Below are 22909 nucleotides of genomic sequence, written 5' to 3' on the forward strand. Positions count from 1 at the left end.
TTCTCTTGGCCTGACAGACTGAAGATCTCCCCAAAGAGCTTTCAGCCCTGCCATGGGCTGCCACCCCATTGATAAACCACCTCCTTAACCTCTGGCACCCTTTCATCTCTGCCCTCTGCTCCGAGTTTTCTGGGCCTCTCTGGTGCCTCATTTCATCTCCAAATCCTTCCTGTTCAATACTCTTGAACTACACACTGGAGGGGGAGGACCACACAAAGAGCATCTGAGATATCTTGATGAGACATGTTGAGCTATGCAGAGCCAGGCACAGACTGCTGTCACCCCTCAGTCCCTCCCTGCATTTACAGCTTGAGAGATGGGGGTGAGGGCCAGAAGAGCCACGTTGCCAAGCTGTGTGGGGTTTGTTGCAAGGTTCTGGGGGTTTTCAAAACAGGTCAGGCAGCCTGAAGCCAAGCGTCACACAAACCCCTCTGTGCTCGGTACTGCACTACACAGTGGGGCTGTGCTGCCTGTGAGGGAATGTGCAATGAAGGAGGATGCGTGGCCTTTGCTCCACATGCTTGTGGGGGGGTGGGACTAGCACTGGAGCACCTCTGCAGCAAGACAAGCCTATGGCAGGGTGACAGGCAGCAAGGGAGCCATGGGGAGCATTCACTGTATTGGTTTAGTAGCTGCTGACCTCAATGCTGATTAATTGGCTTTCAGAGCAACAGAAAATAAATAAGAAGCGCTTGTTCTCAGGGTTCTGTAATGTAGTGCCTTTCTTGCAGGATGTCTTCCCTATATTGATGCCTATTGTCCTTGGGGACTGGGCTAGATCACCATCTTGGTGAACTCCACAAGTGATTTCCTCTGCGCCGGCTGGTCTGAATCTGAGCTGTTTTGCAACGAAACTATTAAACCTTAGGTAAACTTGTGGCCCATTTCCTCCTGTGGGATTCCTTTTGCCAGGGCCTGACTCGGCCCTGCAAACCCCGCTGATCACGCCAAATGCCAGTAGTGTCTCCGGAGCAAAGATCCAGCCTGCAGCTTGCTGGCTGCAAGGGTCAGGGAACGGGCTGGAGGGGCAGTGCCAGGGCTCCGGGGCTTCCCTGCTTCAGGAGAGCCCTCTGTGTGCCACACTGGAGTGCTCTGCTGCGGAATGTGCCTCCCAGGAGCAGGGCCCGTATTCCATGAGCAGATGCCTCGAGGCCCAGACCCCTCAGCAGCTTCGAGCCTGGCTGCAGGTGTGCCGAGACAGGCACGGGGACCGCGCTCCTGCAGAACTCGACATCCAGTGCAATTGTCCGACGCCTTCTGGGCGCAGAGAGGGTGCGGTGAGGGTGTGGGTGTCTGGACGTGGGAGCAGGCCCCGGGGTCCCTTTCTTTGCCAGGTCTGGGTTGGGTTGGACGTAAAAGTGCAGGGAACACGGACTCTTTCCTGGGGAGCCCGTTCCAGCCCCGGGCCCCGCTCCCGTGAGGTACCTTTTCCCATATCCCACATTCCCGCCCCTTTTTCCCATATCCCACGTTCCCGCCCCTGCTCCGGTGACGTCAACACCTGGCCCCGCCCCCCGCGGTCGGGCCACGCCCCTCCCGATGCGGCCCCGGTGGCCGCTTCCGCCGCCGGCGGCGCGCGCAGCTGTGACGTCAGTGGCCCCGGAAGGGCGGCGGAGGGGAAGGGCCGCGGGGCCCGTCCGGACCGAGCGCCGTGTCCCACCTGTCCCGGCCCCGCGTCCCGCCTGTCCTGCCGACATGACGCTCGCCGTATTCTTCGGGTGCACCTTCATCGCCTTCGGGCCCGCCTTCGGCCTGTTCCTCTTCACCATCGCCCGCGATCCGCTCCGCATCATCATCCTCATCGCCGGGTCAGTCCCGTGGAGGGGGCACTGGCGCTGGCGCTGCTGCGGTGGGCTGGTGTGGGGCCACGACCGGTGCCGGGAGCGGTGTGGGGGTGACGAGGCGCAGGGACCAGTGCTGGTGCCCAGTACGGGTGTGACAGGGGCGCTGGTGCCAGTGTGGGTGTGACAGGGTGATGGTCCCAGTGCCTGTGCATGACCTGTATGGTCATGACGGGGCACTGGCACGGTGGTGGTGCTGGTAACAGTATGAGTGTGGGAGGGGCACTGGTACCACTGCTGGTAGTGGTACCAATATGGGTGTGATGGGGTGCTGGGACCAGTGCTGGTGCTGGTACCATGTGGGTGTGACAGACGTGCTGGTATCAGTATGGATGTGATGGGTGCTGATGGCATCAGAGGTGTGCCAGGCATGTGACTGGTACTGGCTGAGGCACCCTCATAGAACCAGTACCTGTGCTGTTGTGGCCTCAGTGGGGTCACCAGTACTCATAGTGGTGCTGTTCCTTGCATGGCAGGAGCACCATCATTGTTTCTCTTACTGTCACAGCCGTCAGCACATCATGGACACCAGTACCTACCTTACCAGTGCCAGAGGAGGGTTGGGAGTGGTACTGTTGTGTGTGTGCAGCTGGGGCACTGGCACCAGTATCACTGGGACCAATAGGGCATGGTACTGGTGCTGATGTGGATATGATCCTGGCACAGGTGCTGGTACTGCTTTGAGCACAACAGGGGCACTGGTGCCAGTTCTGACGAGTGGTGAAGAAGGAGTGCAGGCACAGCACAGCATCAGGACCAGTACAGGCACCACCTGCCCTGCACTGGGACCTGAGCAGTGCTGGTGCTGGTGGGAGAGCGGGCAAGGCCAGGGCACAGTGGCCACAGGGGTGCAGGGTGGTCCTGATGGCCCTGGCACAGCCCCAGTGCCAGCAGGCTCTGTCTCTTGCAGGGCTTTCTTCTGGCTGGTGTCGCTGCTGCTCTCGTCCCTCATCTGGTTTATTGCGGTGAAAGCCAGCGACCCGCGGGACGAGCGGCTGCAGAAGGGGCTCCTGATATTTGGGGTGATGTTCTCTGTGCTGCTGCAGGAGGCCTTCCGCTTCCTTTACTACAAGCTCCTCAGGTAATGGCGTCCCCCCTGCTGTGCCAGTGCTGCTGGATGGTGGTCCCGGCTATGGGGGTGTCACGTTTCGTCTGGGAGCTCCTGGGCTGGGGGGGATGTCACGTGTGACCTTGGTGCTCACTGGGAACGCATGGGTGGCACCTGTTACGGTGTGTTAACCTCAATGGGTCTCGGGTGGTGGAGCAGAGCAGCCCTATGGTCTGGAGGACCTGCTGCCCAGCCCAGCCCAGCACACGGTCTCGGTGCAGCCTTAGCAGCTCCCACCTCCATGGTGCCACTTGCTTGGAGTGCGGGGTTTGTGCTGCCGGGTGAGCACACGCTGCACCCTGTCCTGTGTGTGGACAGATGGACAGACACTGTGCTGGGGCTGTGCAGGCAGGCACGGGCAGGTATAGTGCTGGGGTTGGCATCATTCGTAATCCCCAGCTTTTCTGTGTGGAAGCTGGGAGCAGGCCAGGGGAGCCGGGGCCGCAGACTCGCAGTGCTCCCTGTGGCAGGGCACTGTCAGAGGCGGGCAGGCAGAGGGTAGCAGAGCTCCACGGAGCAGCCTCTGACACAAACCACTGCGTTTCGCTCGCCGATCCCCGGATCCAAGCTCTGCTGCCCTCCCTGGGCTGAGGAGCTGTCTGGTGTGCTCACCTGCCACACCTCTAGCTGATAAAAATTATGAAGCCTTTCCTCTTCCAGTATCTCTCCCCAGAGAATTTTTCCAGCTCCTTCCTTGTTTGTCAACATCTTTCTTAGAGTATAAATGCAGAGATCAGGTACAGCCTCCCTCGCCTGCAATGGAGCTGTTTTCCATGCGGGGGTGCTGCTGCTTGCCTTACACCCAATGTCCTGCTCACCCCAGCCCTAAACTGCTCGGCTGGCTGGCACCCACATTCCTCTGCGGAAAATCTTTCTCTGTGGCTTCATGTGGTTTTCACGTGTCTGATTTGCCTGGTGGTACAAGTCACACGGATGTTCTCCGTGGTGGGTGTTGCAGCTCGGAGTGGGGAGGTTATCAGGAGGATGACATAGTGCAGACTGAGTGCTGCACCATGCCTCAGGAGATGGCTGGGCTGTGTTGGGCTCCACTGTGCTCTCACCCCACAGGAAGGCCATCGAGGGGCTGGTGGCCCTCAGTGAGGACGGCTGCTCCCCCATTTCCATCCAGCAAATGGCATATGGTGAGTGCTGTGCAGAGTAGGGCACCCTGACCGCAGGGCTGGGCGTGGTGCTGGGAGCAAAGGGAGATTTCTCATGCCAGAGCTGGCAGGGACATGCCTGGGGTGGCCCCTGGGAGGCTCAGGGCTTGACAGTGTTCCTGTCCTGGCAGTGGCTGGCGTGGGCTTTGGTCTCATGAGCGGTGCCTTCTCCATGATCAACCTGCTGGCTGATGCGTTAGGGCCTGGCACTGTGGGCATCCATGGGGATTCGCAGCTGTACTTCCTGACCTCAGGTGAGTGACTGGCACCCTTTGTTCATGTTTCTGCCCCACTATAGAGGCAGCAGAGCCAGGGGGAATGGAGTTTTACCTTCATGCTGTCCTCTCCGTGCTACACCCTCACCCACCTGAGCCCCTGTCACATCTCTCTGTGCCAAACCCTTCTTTCTGTCCCCTGTGACCCTCCCTGCTCTTCTCTCCCATCTCTCCCCAAGTGTGGGAGAGATTCTCCAGCCCCTCCCAGTCCAGCCCATCAGTGTCTCTACTTCCCCATCCCTTTCCCAAGCCTGCAGGCCAGGTCAGGGTGGGTGATTCTCTTATGACGCCTCTCTGCTGCTCCCTGCAGCTTTTATGACCATGGTGCTGATTTTCCTTCACACCTTTTGGGGGATCCTCTTCTTCCATGGCTGTGAGCATCGGCGCTGGTGGGAGATCGCGGCGGTCGTTGTCATGCATCTCACTGTTTCGGGGTCGGTGAGTAACTGGGAACAGAGCTCTGCACCAGGACCTGTGTTTGGGGTACTGGTCCCTGTGCTGGAGGGAAACAGTCTTTGGCACTAGCAAAGCAGCTGGCCCTTCACAAACCAAATCCTGGAGTTGGTGTCCCCTGTCCCACTCCACTCGTTGAGTGGCGACACTGCCACACATCCTGTCCCTGTTCCTCTCCTGCCTGCTCACCCTTTGCTTCTCCTGCCTCTCTCCCCAGTCGTTTTGCAACCCCCTGTACGTGGGCAGCCTGGTGCCCTCCTACATTCTGATGGCTGCTGCCGCTGCCTGGGCTTACCTACTGTCGGGGGGATCTGCGCAGAACCTGCGGCGCTTCCTGCTCTGTAAGTCCTGCTCCATAAAGGGGACACCGTGGGTCCTGCTGGGTACCAGGACTCATGCTGGGATGGCAAGAGGTTGTCCCTGTGGCTGGAACAAGGACATCATCCCCTTGTCTCCCAGACAAGGAGGAGCAAATGGTTTTTGGAGCCAACGGTCAGATTGTTGCCTCTCCTGGGGGAAGTGGGGTAAAAGAGTTTGGTGAAAACTGACCCCTTCTCCTCTCGGTTCCTGCAGGTTTACGGAGCGGAGCCAGCCCCCAGCCAGGATCCTGAGGCCCTGCAGGATGTTCCTGTCCCCAGCCACCCCTGCCCTTCCCTCTCCTATCCTGGTGGCAGGATTGGCCATCACCTTCTCTGCAATATCTTTTCTCCTGGACTTGGGGACCCTGGCCAGCCCTGGTGGGGCAGGCGCTGGTGTCCGGCTGTGGCAGCCAACCTACCAACCAACCAATGTGGCTGGGACTCCAACGCCCCTTTGGGAGCCCCCGTAGAACAACTCAGTGTTGGGGGGCCCGACTCCACTGGCCCTGCCGTGAGCTCAGCCCCAGATAGCTTGCCTGTGAAGGATGCTACCTTGGACTGCTGGAGTCTTGAGCCCAGAGAAACCCATCACTTCTCCCCCCGCCGCCGCAGGTGTGGTGTCCCCCCGTGCGAGGGTGGGGCGCCCGCATTGCCTCCTCGCTGCAGGGTGGAGGAAGGGGCTTTGCAAAGTTCTGCCGTGCTCTGGCTCACGGCTGACCCTTGTGAGGCTCCTTTCTCCACCTCTTTGCCCAGTCTTGCTGCCACAGGAGCCACGGCCCAGGCGCTCACCTGTGGTAGTGCAGTGAGCTGGCACCTTGGTACTGCAGGATCATGTTGGGAAACCCAGGGGTACTGAGAGCTTGCAGGGTGGGAGAAGAACGGGGGAGAAGGCAGTATCCAAAGGGCCCAGTGGACATGGAGGGTGGTGGAGGGATTGGGAGGAGATGCAATGCCACAGCTGTTGCCGGCACAGATTTGGGAGAGGGTTCAAGGGACCATTCCAATGGATCATTGCCCTCTCCTGTTCTTGGGGATTTTCAGGCGGGTACCAGCCCTGATTCTGTGCCACAGGGCTGGGAGGGAGAAACTGCCATCAGGCTGAGAAGGCAGTTTTATCCATAGTGGGCTTTTATACCAATAAAATTAAGTACCACAGAGAAGTGGGTGCTGTGTGTGGCCATCGGCACTGCCCCTGTGGGGAGGGTATGAGCAGTGGTGGCAGTGTCTTGTGCTGGTGTGACTTGGGGAGCATGGTCTGGCAGTTGCAGGCCCCCCTTGCTCCTGCTTTGTTCATCTTAGCAGGGGTTAGGCTCTAGTTCTACAACTTTGAGGTGGAGGCTGCTGAGGGCTGGAGTCTACAGGTTCCTCTCCTCTCCCGGGTCTGGATAACTGGTTGTAAAGCTCCCAGGGGTTTGGCTCCAGTTCCACTGGAGGCACCATGGAAGGTGGGAGGTAGCCCTGGATCTAGGACTACTCTGGCTAATCTAGCTCTGATAGAGCTGTAAGTGATCTGGGTGGGGACTGGTCAGCAAGCAAGCGGTGCAGCCGCTGCCACCTGCAGCTCTGCCTTTCTCCAGCCCTACCAAGCTGTAGCTGTGTTTTTCCAATGCTTTGCACAAATAAGAGGAGGAAGAAGTCCCAGAGTGATGGAGGGCAGGGCTGGGCTGTACAAGAAGCCTTGTGCTGCTTACTCTGGAGCTCTGCCCAGTGCACAGGGGCTGATGCTGTCACTGCTGGTTGGGAAGGGGTCCCTGCATACCCTTCTCCAGTATGGATCCAGCTGCACCAGGGTGCTCTTTCCTGCCCCACAGCTTCTCACAAGAACAGCAGAGAGGTCTGGTACCATGGGTGGCTTTTACTTTGTGGGTTTTTTATTATTTTTTTTAATAGTTTTTACCTTTTTTATAACAAAAATATCTGTTGGGGTCAAATGCTGCCCCAGGCAAACAGTCTGTGTGGGCAGCCTGTGCAGCCAAGGGATGCTGGAGCACTGGCTCATCCTTGGCCCGGGGTGGGAGTGAGGGGAGGTGGGGTGGCAGCTGAACCGGTGGGGCTGGGACTACCACAGAGGAGTGGACTTTATGCAGTGTTCTCAGTGCTGGCTGCTGTGTAGATGACTTTGGATTTGGTTGGCGAGTCCAGCCTGGTGGGGGAAGAAAGAGGGGGAGAATGTTAGACCAGGCAGAAGGTCTTGCTGCCTGAGACCACCCTTAAGCCCTCTTCTCACGCCGTGGACCCAGGCCCCCTCCTGCATGTCCCCGTGGCTCACCGTGCATTCTGGCTGCGGTGCTTGTAGATATACAGCAGGAAGGCCAGTGCTGTGACAGCAAAGAGCACCCCGAAGAGCACGGCCAGCACGTCCCCTATGAGCCAAGCAGAGCTGTGTTACACTGGGGATGGTCCCCTGCAGCTACTGGCTGAGTGAGACAGGCAGGGAGCAGGCTGATGGCCCAAAGGCAGAGAGGGCGCAAAGGAGCAGCCTTGACTCAGCACACCTACCTGCATGAAATGAGCTGGAGTGTCCTGCAAAGGAGACAAGACCAGAGGGTGAGAACCAGTGGCACAGATGTCTTGCAAACCCACTGTGGCTGTTTGCCCCCCCAGTGCAGAACATGGCTTCCAGGATACCAGTTCCCAGGCAGGTACACTGCCCGTCCACCTTCTCCTCCCTTGCACCAGCCCCTCACCTACCTGCTGTTGCTGCTGAACCGTCACTACCTGTAAGAGAGACAGTGCAGTCAGGAGGTGTTCCCCAGGTGTTCAGGGAGGGAAGTGTCAAGCCTGCAGGGCTGCCTGCAAGACTCCCCATCACCCATGAGCAGGCTGGGGAGAGCTGCCTGCAGCATCCCCAGCAGCTTGCAGCATCTTGCTGCAGGAATCCCAGCCCTGACACTCTGGCACAGAAGCATCAAGGGAAGGGTAGAAAAAAGGATCCCTGAACCACAGCCCACACAGAAGCCTCGCTGAGCACAGCGAGAAACCTCCCCCCACCATTGCTGTTGCCACCATCTAGGAAACACAGGCAGGGTGCTGAGCACTAGAGCACCCTATGACTGTAACAAACCCCACAGGAGACCCTGGAGAGGTACATGGATTGAGCCCAGCAGACAGTGACCATGGGGACAATTGCCTGTGTCTGGATGGTCAGTGGCTCCTGGGAGGAGGCAGCCGTCCATTCCGGGCAGGGCACCTGGCATGGGGATGGTTTAGTGGCTCTACATGCTAGGAGGGAGCTGTGCTGGGCAAATATTTACCCAGCGTAAGAGCACAGCTTTTAAAGAGCTGCACTATCATCTGTACACGGCTTGGGTATCGCGCGCAGAGTGGCACTATCTGCAGGCTGTATCCAACTGCGGGAGAGCCACCACCTTCACCCAGCTCCCAGGGGCAGGAGTGGTTATCCTGAACTGGGAGTGACAACAAGCGTGGGCGCAGAAGGTTCAGCTGCAAGCAAAATGAGACTTGACCCCCCAGCACGCCACCTCAGCGCTCACTGGCCCCAGGGGTAAAGCAGGCAGTTATCACGGATGTGGGGAGAAATCCCCAGCAAACCTGTGCACTCAAGGCAGGGGATCAGTGACCTCATCCAGGAGTACTGGGACATTGTCTTGGTAGTTCAGGAACAAGGGCTTTGTGACTTTGTTGTAATGGGGATTTTTGGACAGGAATAGCAAATAAGGAAAAGAAAAGAAAAAATAAAAAGGTAGAGCTGGGCAACTCCCCCCTTGCCCCAGCGTGGGCAGACGGAGGCTTTGGAACAGTTTCTGCAAGAAAGTGGTAAAAGAAAGGCTTGGAGGTAAATGGAAAATATGATAAAGTATCTAACAGGTTTACCAAAGATAGAGCATGCCAGCCTAACCCGATATCCTTCTTTGATAAGCGATATTCTAGACAAAGAAAATGCGGTAGATTTTATCTCTCCTGGCTTCAGTGAAGCATTTGATGCAGTGCCACATGGGAAACTGCTAGCCAGGCTGAAGACCACAGTGATTAAAAGCCTACAGCCATTAGCAAGCTGGCTGCAGGTAGAATGGTGAGGGAAGTGCCTTGCACTTGTGGTTACTGAGGTCTGGGACAAAGCCTGTGTGCTGTTCCTATTAGTCAGCTTGATACAAGGTGCAGGAAATGCCATCAAAACAGAAAAGAACAGGATGTCAAACAGAAAAACCCCTGTGACCTCAGGGAGTAGCAACAGGCAAAAATTCATCGATGCAGTGCGATAGTCACACCTGAGCATTAACAGTCATTTCTACTCATTCCTGGAAACCACCAACGCCAGGAAAGCCTTCAAGGACAAACTGAGGACAGGCAGACAGGGCTGCGTCAGGCAGGGGACTGTGCTCCTGGTCAGGATGTCTGTGTGGCCCCACCGTCAGATTGCAGCCCTCAGGAGGGGTGCCCAGCACTGCCCTTCTTGCAGGGTTTGGATGAGGGGTGCTTGCTGCAAGTCTGTACCACTGGCAGCTCCTACTGAATTTATCTGTTCCATTTGGGACTGAAGGAGCTAGCTAGGATGCTGGGACCTCGCTGTCTGCTCTTGAACATATATCCCGTAGTCCTCCTATTGTTATGTCTGCAAGACTAAGGATAAAATAAGTTCCTAGGAACAATCTTTCCCAGGTAGGGTGAAAGAAGTGCAGGAACTGGGGAGAGACACAAAGCACTGACTCCTGCTCCTCGCCCCATCTCTGCGCCCCTGCAGCTGGGCACAGCCTGAGCACACTCACACGCTCCTTACCAGGAGTGTGCTTCTCTGAAGGCAGGGTGGTCTGGAAACTCGCCAGCACCCGTCGCCCGTGCAGGTCCTGCACTGGCCGGTAATTGTTCTGCAGGAGATCGCTGTCGTCGGTTCTCAGGCTCCTCACCAGCACTGACATCTGGAAGGAGAACAGTGTGAGCAGAGCAGCATCCATCCCCCCTTTGGGAGCCAGATGGGGTGCAGGGCACCGGCACAGATGGTGCACTCTTGTAGGGAGAGGCTGGGCAAGTCCTAGTGTGCCTGACATTTGTAAGACCACCCATTGCCTGACAGACCTGGTCACGAGAGAGCTTCATGGTCTGGTTGAAGATTGTCCACTTCACCGTCTGGTAGCAGGGAGGGGTGGTCAGAGAGCCGTTGTAGTGGAAGTAGAGTTTCAGGTTGTCAGGCAGCAAACCTGCAATGTTGAATCCGGGCACCAAGACTTGCTGCCCTGGGAGAAGAAAAATACCATGGGAGTGTCCTGCAATTCCTTGGTGGGCAACAGCATGCAGATCATGGGCAGCCTGGCACTGTGTGTGCCACTGCAGCCACTGGAGAAAGAGCAGTGCGTTTGCCCTGCAGGCATGTGGGAACAGAGGGCACCTTGGAGCGCTGCTTCCATAGGAGTGGTGCAATGCTCCCCTTCTCACGTACACACGGCAAATGCCTGCTGCAGCCTCCCTCTGCCAGGCAGTGGGTTTCTCTGTGGGGTGGCAGCCCCTGAGACAAGCACTACATGGGGTAGGACCTTACCTACTCCTTCGATTTCGTACAGATGCTCAAGTATCTCCTGATAGTACGGGTTCTCACTTGGCCCAACCTGCAACACAGAGACCCCACAGTTATGGCAAGGACAGGGGCTGAAGGGTGATGGCAGTGCCAGCAAGGAGGTATCACTCCCTGTGAGATGCACTCTATCTCCATGACCCCTTCTTTCTATCAGCACTGCTCTGCCCTCTCTCTCCCCTTCTTCCAAGATGCATTTGCATCTTTGACAGTCCCCAAAACTGTGCCCAGCTCTGCCCACCCCAGCCCCACCCTCTATGGAACTCACCTCCAGAAAGGCTCCGAGTACAGCTAGGCCATCTGGGTGAACCATTGCCTCATTAAAGCTGCCATACTTGGTGTTGTAGTGGACCACATGGATCTGGAAGGGAAACATGCAATCCCAATGCAGCGTGGGCACTGATGGGAAATGCTCACCCCCACAGGGCTCCAGCCTTCTGAAGCAAGGGCTGGGAGAGACATGCACATGTGACAAGCACCCCTCCTGGGAAGGGAAAATGCTGGTGAGACCAAGAAAATGTGCTGCTGCAAAGCAGCCAGCAAGAAGGTCTGCCTGCAGGAACTTCCCCAGCCAGGGACAGCAATGTCCTGCATACCAGGGGCTCATACTGCAGAGCCAGGCTCAGTTCGAGGACAGCAGCTAGAGAAGGAGGGATAAAACCAGATGGGAGCTGGCAGAGCAAGAGGACAGTGTGTACAGAGTAAACAGTCCCTGCAGCTCCCAAAGCAGGCTGCTCACAGCCTCCAGGGGAGCTGGCTTCCCCAGCTGGGGACCGCCACAGCTCCTGCTCCATGAGCCCAGCACCAGGCTTCAGCGTGAGTCTGGCCCAGCACCAGAGCGTGGCCTCCTACACTGAACTCCATCGCTGCAGGGCTGCCTGGGATCCTGCCCAGGGGTTACAGCCTCCATCCAGTGACAACCACAGCCACGGGCATGGAGCATGACAGCAATCCAGGGCCTTCCCTGCCCAGCACCGTGAGGGAAGGGACTCATGCACCACCATGAGGGCTCCTCACCTCCGCACCAAAGCGTCGCCCATCGACGGTGTGCTCGGAGCCAAGTGACAACGGGGATCCCCAGTGCAGGTGCAGCTGCACAGCTCGGTACTGCTGGGCATAGCCACCACTGATGGCCAGCGACTCGGGTAGCTCCAGGACAACTGCACAGGCAGAAGGAAGAGGTCAGTCAGTAAAACACAAAGCCGAGTCCACCCCACAGGGACGTAGAGGAAACGCCTCAAGGTAAACAGTCACCCTGAGCTTGTGGAAATTGATCATAACGAGAAAACTTGCTTTCCATCTTTCACGGAGCTACAGGCAGGCCTGCCAACGTAGCAGGGTTCAGCTTTTGACTTCAGATTGTAGGACACTGCAGTAAATACGTCAGCTTCAAAAACAGCTGCTGTGAAAATGTTGGAAAGTGAAGAGCTCCTCTGCAAAGACTCCCAGGGCCAGCTCCAAGCCAAATGTTATCCAACAATTTATTCAGTAAGTGAGAATAATATGAAGAGACCATGGACAAAATTCATGGAGAAAGATATTGGCAGAGTGGTGAATACCTACGAGAGCAGGGCAGCTGGACAGAGAGCTGTGGTGCTTGGCAAGCTGAGACCTTTCAAATAAGGTAGTCTGCGTCTGACACCGCTGGAACTGGTGGCATGGAAGCGCTAAATATTTTGGAAACAGAGCTAAAATTTTTGCCTCTTTGGATACTGTAAATTCATGTTTTGTTTTGCCTTTTCTTCAGTGTGGTTTATCCAGCTATTTTGGACTCATGTTTCAGCATGGCAAATCTAAAGCTAAGTTAGCTGGATGTGAGGCAAAAATATCAGAAACATCCCTGGACCCTGTGAAAGGCTGTTTTATCCTTCTAAGCATGTTTTCCTCATTTTCAATGTCAGTTCTTTTCCTTTCTCCTTTATAGGTGAAGTACCCCTTAGTCACATCACCAAGCTAGGGCACAGATTCAGGATTAACCATGTAACAGGGCTGTGATGACTCATTTGCCATCTCGAGTTCCCTGCCACTGGGTTCAGAGATAGAAAACTCAAACATGGGAAGTGGGAGACTGCTCCCTCCCTGTGAATTTATCTGCTTTTACATTTCTTTTGTATGGTTGCATCATTGCATTCCTTCTTCTAGCTACCTGAGTCATTTTCATGCCCTTTAAAAGGCTTATACAGCATATACACTTTATGTTAACAAAATGAGTAATTGTTCAAATATCTTACTGGCCTTGCAACTTTTTATGTATTTATGGCTTTTCATAAAGCAGGCCAGTCATTACCACAATAAGTAAAGGCATTTTATAAGCACAGGAGAAAGTACTGCCCCCCTCCCCAGTGAAAATGCTCTGACTGCTTTTCTAAACACAAGCAACACCAAATGCCAGGGTGTCTAAAATAGCAACTACTGAGCTCAACGAGTTTAACTCCACTGGCACGTTAGAGCAGGAGGCCACAGTAAGAGCTCTGTGCATGCACCACGCAGCTGATCGGACCATGCACAGCGAGTCTGACCTGTCAAGTTCAGCCTGACAAGTTCAGGTCAGCTCCATCTCACTTGCTACCAGGGCAAGGAGGTGCCTTATCTCACCATCAGCAAGTTCCTAAGTCCCTTTCTCCACAACCTTTTCTTAGCTTTAGGGACTGGCAGACACCAGCATGCACAGAACACTCTGCCTGCTCCCAGAAAAAGCTGGTAGCAACCAGGTCTAACCATCCCCAGCTGTGGGGAGATCAATGGAAAGATGTGGTTTCCCTCCATATCTAGCATAATGTGGCTGATACTAAAGTAACATAAGTTGTGTCCAGGCTTTCTAAAAACTGTTCTAAAACTGCAGAAAGGAAATAAAAGATGGATAAAAACTTCTAAAGGTCTTGAGATAGCATCCTTAAGCACAGACTTGAAGAAGTTTCTCAAAGTTGAGTCCTAAGAGACAGGTAAAGGTAACTTAAAGGCTAAGTCACATCCGGAGACTGATGAGTCCTTTGAAATTGAAATGCAGGGCAGGAACCAGTGGCTGCAAACCTGTGTCAGAAATACCAGGGACACATTTTTAAAGGAAATGTGGAGTTTAACAAATTTCTAGAGCTAGTTCCCAAAGGCTAGCTCCTGGACATCTCCAGGTTTGTCCCCTCATCCAGGAAAGGCTCAGTGCTTCCCTCGTGGCTTTGAAGGCAACATGACTGCAGCCTGCAAGACTATCTTCTTCCCAGAGCCCAGGGGAAGGGCAACAGAGAAGCCTGGTCCTGCTGGGAGAGTCTGGGCAGCCTCTGCTTGTGTTTCTGCTTGTGCCCCTGCCTTTTCACCCACCTGTGTGCCCATTGTTCTTCAGCATGAGCTTCTCGTTGGCGGGCAGGCTGTATCCAGAGAGCTGGATGGGCCGCAGGTCAGGGCTGAAGATGGTCCGAGCTGTGTCAACGTTGATGGGTGACTGCTTGGTGCCCCCACAGTCTGGGTAATCTGAACCCCAGTGCTCCCGGTCTGGTGCAAGAGGGAAGGGAGGGAATGTCAGTGAGATCGCCTGTGTAAGGAGACCACCAGAAAGAAGGTTTGGGGGGTGGTGGGGAAGGGGACAGTCACTGGCCAGGGGATTATCCATGCATGAAAGTTTAGCTTCCATGAAGTTAGCCTGGGACCAGATCCGTGCTACCATGTGACTGCACGCAGCTGTATCAGGAAAGGTCTTGGAGCATGGTGAGCTGCCAGGAAAGTCTATTTTAGGGGTGTTTAGGAAGAACGCACGAAGATCATTTACAAGTGGACTTGGCAAGCTGTGGAGCTGGTGCCCTGCAGCTCATCACACACTTGCTGTCTTGCACAGCCTGGCCTCTGGCAGGAATCACCCACCCTGCACTTGAGCAAGGCACACTGTGCTGCTGGGCTCCGTGGCAAAGGGTCAGCTCACGTGGCTGGGGTGGCTGACAAACAGCCACCTCTCCCTGGTGCCATAGCTGGCATAAGCACGGCTGATGCCCAGAAAAACCCCTTTGCACTGCAGAGGGCTGCTGCTAGTGTACCATGGGCCAAAGCACACCCAGGCTTGTCCCCAGGCCAGGCACTTGCAGGGCTCCCTGCAAAGATGGAGCTGGGCATTAGCAGGTCCAAGACAAACCCCAGTGTGGTGGTGCAGAAATAAGGGGTGCATTTGTGATAGCACTGTGGTGATGCCCACCATGGGTGCTGTGGAGAAGACCCCCAAGCCATGCTGGGAAGGAAGGGGCAGGCAGGATGGGGAGGCAGGGTGACAGAGGACAGCAGTGAAGGCAAACTAATCCCTGGGCAGGTCAAAGTCCCAGCAGGGACTGCAAGTCCAGCCTGGAGAGCACAGCCTGTTTCCCTGCTTGGCACAGGATCAGGGGAGCTCCCATGCAGGGAAGAGCCCTGCCCCGAGGGGCATCCCTCCACACCCAAGGGGCTGGGGAAACCCTCCTTGGAGCTGCTGCTTCCTGTTGAAATCACAGCAACCCCTGGCTCTTCAGCCCATCCATGCCTGGGTTCGGGCACCGTGTCAGGGTCAGCTAGGAGTGAAGGGTGAGTCGTGGAGTCCTCTAATCATTAACCATGGCTGGCTCAGGCCCAGGATCTGCCGGGTGGTAAGAAAAAAGCAGGAGTAACTGTAGGGTATTTACCTTCATAGCTCCAGTGACTGTGGCCTTGAAAAAAAAGAAAAGAAAAAACCACATGAATGGAAGGGAAAGGTTGTCAGCAAACACAGCTCTGCCAGGCAGCGCTCCCAGCCACAGCAGCAGGTCGTTGGGATCCCACTGCCTTCAGTACTTCTCCCTGCCTTCTCTTTCCCACTCCTTCCTCTACCCTGGCAAAGGGGATGCTCCCAAAGGGTACTGCCTTGTCAGGGCAGGGCCAGGTCCCCCACAGTTGTCAGTCAGAGGGGAAACCCCAGGGTTTGGCATTTTGTCATCATCCTTATAAAGGAAAAATCAGCAATACTGGCTTCCGTCACTAAGCAGCTGTACCAACGCCCTGGCAGCTACTCTGGAGCAGCCAAAACCTCCCATTGTCCCCAGACAAAGCATTTCACAAGTGCAGGTCCCACATCACGAGGAGTTTGGGCAGCAAGATGCACTGCACCATGCAGACACTCTCCTCCCACTGGGGAAAGAAGCCCCGGGATTCACAGCAGAGGAAAAAATGAGCACCAAAACCTTGTCCTTACATCAGTGAGTGCTTCTACCATGGGTACAAAGTGCCACAAGGAAATGTCCCGGGCCAAATGCTCAGCTCCTGTCACAGCAACCCTCTCCTGTAACTCACTCAACCGCCCAAATGCCCACACAGAGCTGCAGAAGGGTCAGAGCTGCAGAAGGGTCCTACCATGCAAAACCTTTCCCTTGGAAAAGGAGGAGGGAGGATGGGAGGAGTCTGTGCCAAGACCTCCACATGTCCTGTGTCACCCATGGGGCACACAGTGGCCACAGCAGGGCAGGACGTGCCCCGAGCTTCCCACCTGGTGATGTGCCTGCCATGCACAGATCTAGAGGTGGCAAAGTTCTCCTGGGCAGGTCCTGAGGGTACAACAATACCCAACAGGCTGGCCCTTGCACCATCACTTTCCTGCAGAGCTGCCAGCAAAGCTGGATTCCCAGCGCGTCACTGGAGCTGGCCTTAGAAGTGCACAACAGCCTTTGCTCAGATGCCCTGACCAAACATCTTGGCTATCACCAGCCCTTTTAGGCAAACAGCTCCAGGCAAAGGGATGTGGGGCTCCCTACTAACAGGGAAACATGGCCCAAAAAGATTATGCACCTGCTCTGACTGGCACAACAGGTAATTCATGGGCTCTTCCTCCGACTTGTCCTTACCAGCACGCTCCTCACTGCAGGCAGGCTGTTGGCACATCCCAGCCCACAAGGGCAGGAGCAGAGGGTGTTGGGCTGGGACAGGTCTGGGGCAAAGGGGGGCATTCATACAGCAGCAAGGCATGGAGGAGCATTTAACAGGTACAGTCCAGCACCTCTGTCCCTTGGTGGGGTCAGCTGCCTGCCAGGCTGACTGGGACACAGGAGGGGCTCAGCAGGCACCGGTTTGGTTCCCATCCCTGCCGCTGACAACAGCTATCGACAGCCACTTGCTATTAATAGGAGTGGATTCCAGCTCAGGGGTGAGAAAGGAAGAGATAAGTTTTCCCAGGCCCAGATGTCCATGCAAGGCCCCAAGCCCAGCAGGACCCTGCCCTCCTCACAGCAAGGATCCAGGCATGGGTACTCCTGGGGGTGTTTGGTGCATCTGCTGGAAAGTGATGGCCACAGCCAAACTGGGCTGGAAAGTTCTGGAGGTTGTTTAGGGGCAGGGATGGGAACAGATCTTGAGGCTTCCTCCAGCTTCACTGGTGACTCACCTCTGCAGCATTTCTGACTCTTAGGAATCACTTGCCCAGGCACTGGTATTCCCAAAGGCATAGGAAGAAGGAGCAGCAAGAAGACGTTTGGGCAAGCCACAGCTGCCTGCACCAGGCAGAAACCCAGGACAGGCTACAGTGTCCTCTCCATGCCTCCCTGTCATGCCGCTGCCCTGGGACCCAGTTATGCTACAGCAAGCTGAGATCCATTCATCCTGCCCTCCTTCCTCACGCAAAAAGTAACCTGCTCCATAGACACCGATTATGCACCAAAATCCAGAGAAAAGGGACCCTCCTCTGGAAACACCCTGTACCTTCTTCTACCCTGTGCCTACTCTCATGCCCCTTCTGGCACTACCTGCACAAAGTGGACATGGTTTGCACACAAGAGCCATGCTTGCTGATTCCTAGGCAGGATTCCCCTCCTGCAGCACAAGGGTGTCTATCAGCATGGGGAGTCACCCCAAGGAGCACTCACACTGGGACAGTCCTGGCACAGGTAAGGCCCAGCACTCCAGGGCTGGCACATGGCTCACTGCACGTGCCTCAACTGGCACAGCCTGCCCCTACACCCCACTTTCTGCTCGCCTCCGGGGACTCTGCCTTGGACAGAAAGCAGCTCGAACATCCTATCATAGATTGAGCAATAGCACCGTGCTTACACCTGCCCTGCTGTGTCAGCACTGTGCCACCCACCCCAGGTTCCCACATTCCCCAGCACCCGCCTGTTCCCACAGCCATGGGGGATCCAGACCCTCCTCACAGCCTCCCACCAGCTCCGTTCAGCAGTTTTAAACACCCCAAAGGCTGCAGCTGCACCCAGGAGTCAGTTCAATCCATCCCAACGCAATAGACTTTCCCAGGGGTGTCATGGCATCAAAACCAAAAGGACCTACAAGTCCTTATCCTGAAACTACCGGAGTGTGTTTCCCCATTCCATGGGATCTGAGTGCAGTGATGGTGAAGCCAGGCCACTCCCTCAGGGAGGCATCTCTCAAGCCCAGCTGTGCAGCGTTGGGTCCCCTTGGCACGCTTACAGAGTGCTGCAGGACTGCACCAAGACAAGCCCAATCCCGGAACCAGGTCAGGCTTTCAGCATCTGCCCCAGCCCTGGCACAGCTCAGAGGAGCCCTGCACTACTCCAATCCCTTCCACGTGGGGGCATTTGCAATCTCACAGCCTTTTGCCATGAACATTAACCCACTGCCCTACCCAAGTGCTGATTTGCATGATTTCATCTGACTCCCACACTCCCCGCCGGAGCACGTCTTCTCCCTCGAAAAACTGCATGGTGCCAGGTCTCCTTTCTACTGAACTGCTGCCACTCACCACAACAGACGTGGCTGCACCTCGGCAGAGGGTCTTTGCATGCCCAGCCCTATCTCTGAGCACCCACAGCCCCGGCAGGGACTGCAAAGCTCTCCCAAAAAAAGGGGGGAAACAACTTTGGTGATGTGATATGCACACTGGGAGATAACATGCAAGAGGAGGACTGCTTGCAGAGGTCCCAGCAGGAAAACACAGGAGCTGCCTTCCCTTGCAGGCAAGAACACCTCCATGCTCAGCCCCTCCAGTTCACCTATTAACCACCGCCCCCTTTCCCCAGCAGCCCGCGATCCAGCCAAGTTTCCCACGAGTTTCCCCCCTTCACTCCCTCCCTTTGTGCTTTCTCCTGCTGTTGCTTGCTCCCACTCGAGCCCTCCCATTCTGGGATACAGGCAGTGCTGCAAGTGCCAGCTCCCTTCCCTCCTTGACATCCAACACCGTCCAACAACACTTTCCTGCCGAGTTCAGGCAGACGCTGCCATTACCAGCGTGCTGCTCCGCATGTCCTGCAGCCCGGGAGGAGGGGTAGGAGAAGCTTTTGGCGGGGTGAGGAGCCAGCACAACCACTGACTGCAACAAATCCCACATGGGAAAGGCACCAGTGCAGCAAGCAGATCTCACCAGAGGCACACAGGGAAGGACTGTGCACCTGAAGGACTCAGGATCGTTTGCACAGACCCAGAGGGAACTGTTGGCAGAGCCAAACAATAAGGAAGGAGACCAGAGGGTTTGCCCTATACTTCTGCACTCCCCATCCTCAGTCTTTCACATTTTAGCGGATACACAGCTTGAGGCTGCTGCAGGGCGCCTGATAACACTGAAATGAACACGTGTGCTGTTCACAGCGTGGATGCTGCATGAGAGCAACGCAGCCACTGGTGCTGCCTGCTCGCCTTGAACTCTAGAATTCCGATGGCTTGTGTGAGGCAGGCAGGGCAGCGGGCTCACTTCTACCTCTCTTATCGGCTGTGCTCAGCCACAGGGCGCACGGGAATCCTGCCAGAGCTTCCTCTCCCCTTTGACCCAACCCTCAGCCATACCTGGGGCAAAGCCCTACGGGATGAGTTCAGTTTGCAGATGCCAGGTCAGGACCACCTCACTATGCCCTGTCTACAGATCAGTCCCAGGCTGTGAAGGGACCAGTGTAGCTCACGGTCCAGAAAAAGAGGGTAAGGTTATTCCTGATGTTCAGTAAGGTGAGAGGTATGAGGACACAAAGAGATACACAGAGCACAGGTCCCAAAGTAGGGTCCAGCCACAGCATCCATGTCCCAGCCTACAAAACACATCCAAGCACCATGTCCCTTGAAAGCAATAACCTGACCAGGGTACCTGGGCTGTGCCACTGTGTTCTTGCTGCCCGCAACCAGCTCTCCAGATCAGCCTGGGGCAAGCATGGCACAGGTATGGTCTGGTCTGGGCAGGGTCTCGGCAGGGTGGGCGCATAACTTGAACACCCTTCTGCCAAGCCCCACAAGAAGTCTCTTTGTGGGAGGGCTGTGCCATCCCAGCCCTATGTCTGCCCTGGTTTCTCCATCCAGACACACACCCCATGCAGCACCCATATCCTTCCAGGACACCACCCCATGTGCTGCCCATGGGGACACTGATCCCTCCCAAGCCTGCCTGCACTAAAGCCCCTTTGTGTTTATAAACTCTGACCCACTGCAAGCCTTTGGGATCAGCCTTTAATCTGCCACTGGTAGCACAGGTCGCCACAGGGATTGTTCTTTGTTCTGCTGGGGGAGGTCTGCTGGGGTTGTGGGGCCCAGGACTACGCCAGCTCGCCCCGAGAGGGGCAAGGGTTTGTGTGGAGGAAGGCATAGGGCAGGCTTTACTCCAGGGCATGTTCCTGCTCACTCTGAACCCAGCTGCCCCAGCAAGTGCTGGGGGAAAGAGGAAACAATTACAGAGTGCTGCAGAGAAAGGGCCATTCCAACAAAAGGGATAAACATGGGGAAATCCCAGAGGACAGATCAGTGCTTGGAACTGGGGAAAGACATGAATAAGGAGTGTTAAGCAAGAAAAATGGGCTCAGATGGATGAAAAGGAACAAACAAGAAGTATCATATCAGAGAATGAGCAAGAAGAGGACACAAAGCAAGACACATCTAAATAGGAGGGAGAGGAAAGAGGTTGCAGTCAGAAAGGTAGTTACAGTTTCCAAAAGACACACGGAACACGGGACTCAGGTCTCTGGGCAAACCAGAGGCTCCTCAGGAAGCAACCTCATAGCAAAGCTTCAGTGCCAACCCCCAGACATGTGCTGAGTGCCCAGGGCTGGGGGACATCAGCCCTACCTCATGCACAAGCCTCAAGAAAGTGAGAACCAGCTCATCGCCCGGCAGAGGTGCCGAAACACTGGCACCTGGCAGGAGCCTTGGAGGGTTCCAGCCACAACCTGCTTCTGGGCTCCATCCAGACCTTCAGCCTCTAACACTGCACAGGCCAAGCTGTCTGTTCTTACCTACCTCCATGCCGCAGCCTTTCCCCATATCTATCCCAACCAAAGTGTTCCCAGCCACAGATCCCAAACCCCATGCGATGTCCAGCAGCTTGCTGCCAGCACAGCACACCAGTATGCTGAACACAAACACACTCCCACCCTGTGGCCGGGGTTACTTCATGTCTGTGGCAGGGACCATCTGCATCCCCATCTCTGTCCTGCGCTCAGCCCCACAAGAGCAGCTCGGGTAAGAAAAGTGATTCACTGCAATAACAAAAGCAGCTCCTGGCACCAGACAATTCTCGGTCCTTACCACAGGGCTGCCGTCCCAGCACAGGTCAGGACAACTCCTGACCAGAGGCAAAACCAAGGGCACTCAGCTATGAGGCTGAGCCCGGGAAACAAACCTGTGGGCAACAGAAGGCCAAGAAGCATAGCCATGGACAGCAATGTCCCATTACAGCGCTCAGCCCCACGCGAGCAAATCCACAGCACTCGCCCAAAATCCCTACAGAGCGCTGGCAGCGCCACGGTCTCCAGTCAGAAAAGGCACCAACACCAAACACCCAGGACTTTTCCCCTGAAACTGTGACCCCGAAAGCCCCCACATCGCCAGCCAGGGAGGAGGAGGGGCACCACCCCGCAGCCCTGAGTTTAGGCACGTCCCAATTTCTCATCGCCAGCCATGGGGCAGCCCCCCTCCAGCAGCGCCAGACCCCGTCCTCGGTGGGCTGCAGGGGGACAAGGTGGATGCAGGGCAGCCCAGCAGACATGCTGCGGCATAAAGGGGACCGGCTGGCGTTCACCACGCCGTGGTGCGGGGTTGGAACCTCCCGGCGATCCCCGGGAGCAAGCAGGGACTGCTTGGTGCACAGCGCTGGGACCCCAGTCCCAGAAAGTCGTGAGCCCTTAGGCTGATGCAAAAGGGACTTAGGGAAGGAAAAGGGCTGCGCACAAAGCGAGGGCCCAGCCCCTGGGCAGGGGTCGGGCCGGCCGGGCCGTCCAGGAGTTGGCGGGAGCAGGGACAAAGACAGGGACGTGCTGGGAGGGGGGGCAGCGCCCGCAGCTGGGAGATGCTGGAGGGACACAGCTCCGCAGGGGCACCTCACACTGGGGCGCACCTGGAGCCCTCACAAAGGTGCAGCAGGAGTACAACAGTTCCCCGCTCCCTCCCCCAAACCAAGCAAGGGGAGAGCTCCCCAGCATTGGAGACAGCACCCCGCACCCCCCAAAGCATCAGACATCCCAAATCCAGCACCCCTTGCATTGGGACGCCCCACGCCATCAAGGATCCCCAACCCAGCAAGGAGGGTGGGGGAACCCCGTGCATCAGGGCACCCCGTGCGTCAGGGAACCCCAAACTCCGTATTGGGGTGCTCCACGCATCAGGATGCCCAGGGACCGGGGACCCCAAACCAAGCTCCGAGGCTTGGTCCCCGTACCGTGCACGGGGACCCCAAACGCAGCCGCGGGCTGCCCCACGCCTCGCGGTGCCCCTTGCGCGGGGGGACCCCCGCTCACCTTTCCCCGGGGAGTGCGGGGACTCCTCGCCACCGTGCTCCTGGTCGTTGTCGCTCTCGGAGCTGGCGCGGCCCAGGGCGGGCAGGAGCAGGAGCGGGAGCAGGAGCGAGACCCGCAGCGCCGCGCGGCTCATCTCCGGCAAGTGCGCGGGTGCGGGACGGCGGCTCCGTGCCTGCCCGCCCGCCCGGCCGCACGTAAGTGAGAGCGGGCGGGGAGGAGGCGGTGGCTCTGACTCACGCCTCCGTTACCTTTTATAGGGGCTGGAGGCAAAGTCTGCAGCCGCACGGTCCGGCCAGGTGAGCCGTCCAGTGCGGGACTCGAACCCACGATTTCTCCCGGGGGTGCCCCTACCTCACCCCAGGCCGCCGCTGGGACACGCGGTGAACCCTGGGGCAGGGAAGTCCAGGAGCCCTCAGCCAGGGGTGTCCTCTCTCCTCAGTGGTGGGGTTGGCCCCACTCAGTGGTGGGTGTCCCTCTTCCCCAGCAGTGGGTGAAGGACGCCTCAGCCACGGGTGTCCCGTCTTCGCAGTGG

The 22909-nt window shown here is 56.6% G+C and overlaps 2 protein-coding genes across 4 annotated transcripts; one reads left to right on the forward strand and one right to left on the reverse strand.

The window, feature by feature from the left end:
- Nucleotides 1-1587: 1587 nt before the first annotated feature.
- LOC114069834 (gamma-secretase subunit Aph-1b-like) lies at nucleotides 1588-8466 on the forward strand. 3 transcript variants are annotated; one of them, XR_003573834.1, is made up of 8 exons: nucleotides 1588-1808; nucleotides 2752-2922; nucleotides 4018-4091; nucleotides 4241-4363; nucleotides 4695-4822; nucleotides 5055-5178; nucleotides 5411-5810; nucleotides 8455-8466. XR_003573834.1 is itself a non-coding variant. In XM_027906921.1 (8 exons), exons 1-7 carry the CDS (start codon nucleotides 1696-1698, stop codon nucleotides 5446-5448), a joined length of 771 nt encoding a protein of 256 aa, XP_027762722.1. In that variant the 5' UTR covers nucleotides 1588-1695; the 3' UTR covers nucleotides 5449-5461; nucleotides 8455-8466. The 3 variants fall into 3 exon arrangements, 2 of the variants coding, with proteins under 2 accessions (XP_027762722.1, XP_027762711.1); XM_027906921.1 differs by having other exon boundaries at nucleotides 5411-5461; XM_027906910.1 differs by lacking the exon at nucleotides 8455-8466 and having other exon boundaries at nucleotides 5411-6356.
- Nucleotides 7075-22558, reverse strand: LOC114069849 (carbonic anhydrase 9-like). Its single transcript, XM_027906935.1, has 12 exons — nucleotides 22378-22558; nucleotides 15358-15381; nucleotides 14039-14209; nucleotides 11741-11883; nucleotides 10992-11084; nucleotides 10691-10757; nucleotides 10231-10388; nucleotides 9935-10073; nucleotides 7888-7914; nucleotides 7696-7719; nucleotides 7466-7559; nucleotides 7075-7339 (listed from the first exon to the last, which is right to left on the reverse strand). Exons 1-12 carry the CDS (start codon nucleotides 22508-22510, stop codon nucleotides 7276-7278), a joined length of 1137 nt encoding a protein of 378 aa, XP_027762736.1. The 5' UTR covers nucleotides 22511-22558; the 3' UTR covers nucleotides 7075-7275.
- Nucleotides 22559-22909: the final 351 nt, after the last annotated feature.

Source organism: Empidonax traillii, unplaced genomic scaffold (assembly GCF_003031625.1).
Source record: "Empidonax traillii isolate 1590-97213 ecotype Southwest subspecies unplaced genomic scaffold, ASM303162v1 scaffold26:size2357266, whole genome shotgun sequence".
NCBI classification, from domain to species: domain Eukaryota; kingdom Metazoa; phylum Chordata; class Aves; order Passeriformes; family Tyrannidae; genus Empidonax; species Empidonax traillii.

Bases quoted from the DNA above. Each gene is read 5' to 3' on its own strand.
- LOC114069834 (XM_027906921.1), top strand. From the start codon at position 1,696: ATGACGCTCGCCGTATTCTTCGGGTGCACCTTCATCGCCTTCGGGCCC. The intron at 4,823-5,054 runs GTGAGTAACTGG...CTCTCTCCCCAG, and splicing joins ATCTCACTGTTTCGGGGTCG to TCGTTTTGCAACCCCCTGTA. The intron at 5,179-5,410 runs GTAAGTCCTGCT...CGGTTCCTGCAG, and splicing joins CCTGCGGCGCTTCCTGCTCT to GTTTACGGAGCGGAGCCAGC.
- LOC114069849 (XM_027906935.1), bottom strand. From the start codon at position 22,510: ATGAGCCGCGCGGCGCTGCGGGTCTCGCTCCTGCTCCCGCTCCTGCTC. The intron at 14,210-15,357 runs GTAAATACCCTA...CTCTTGCACCAG, and splicing joins CAGTCACTGGAGCTATGAAG to ACCGGGAGCACTGGGGTTCA. The intron at 10,074-10,230 runs GTCTGTCAGGCA...TTCTCCTTCCAG, and splicing joins TGAAGCTCTCTCGTGACCAG to ATGTCAGTGCTGGTGAGGAG.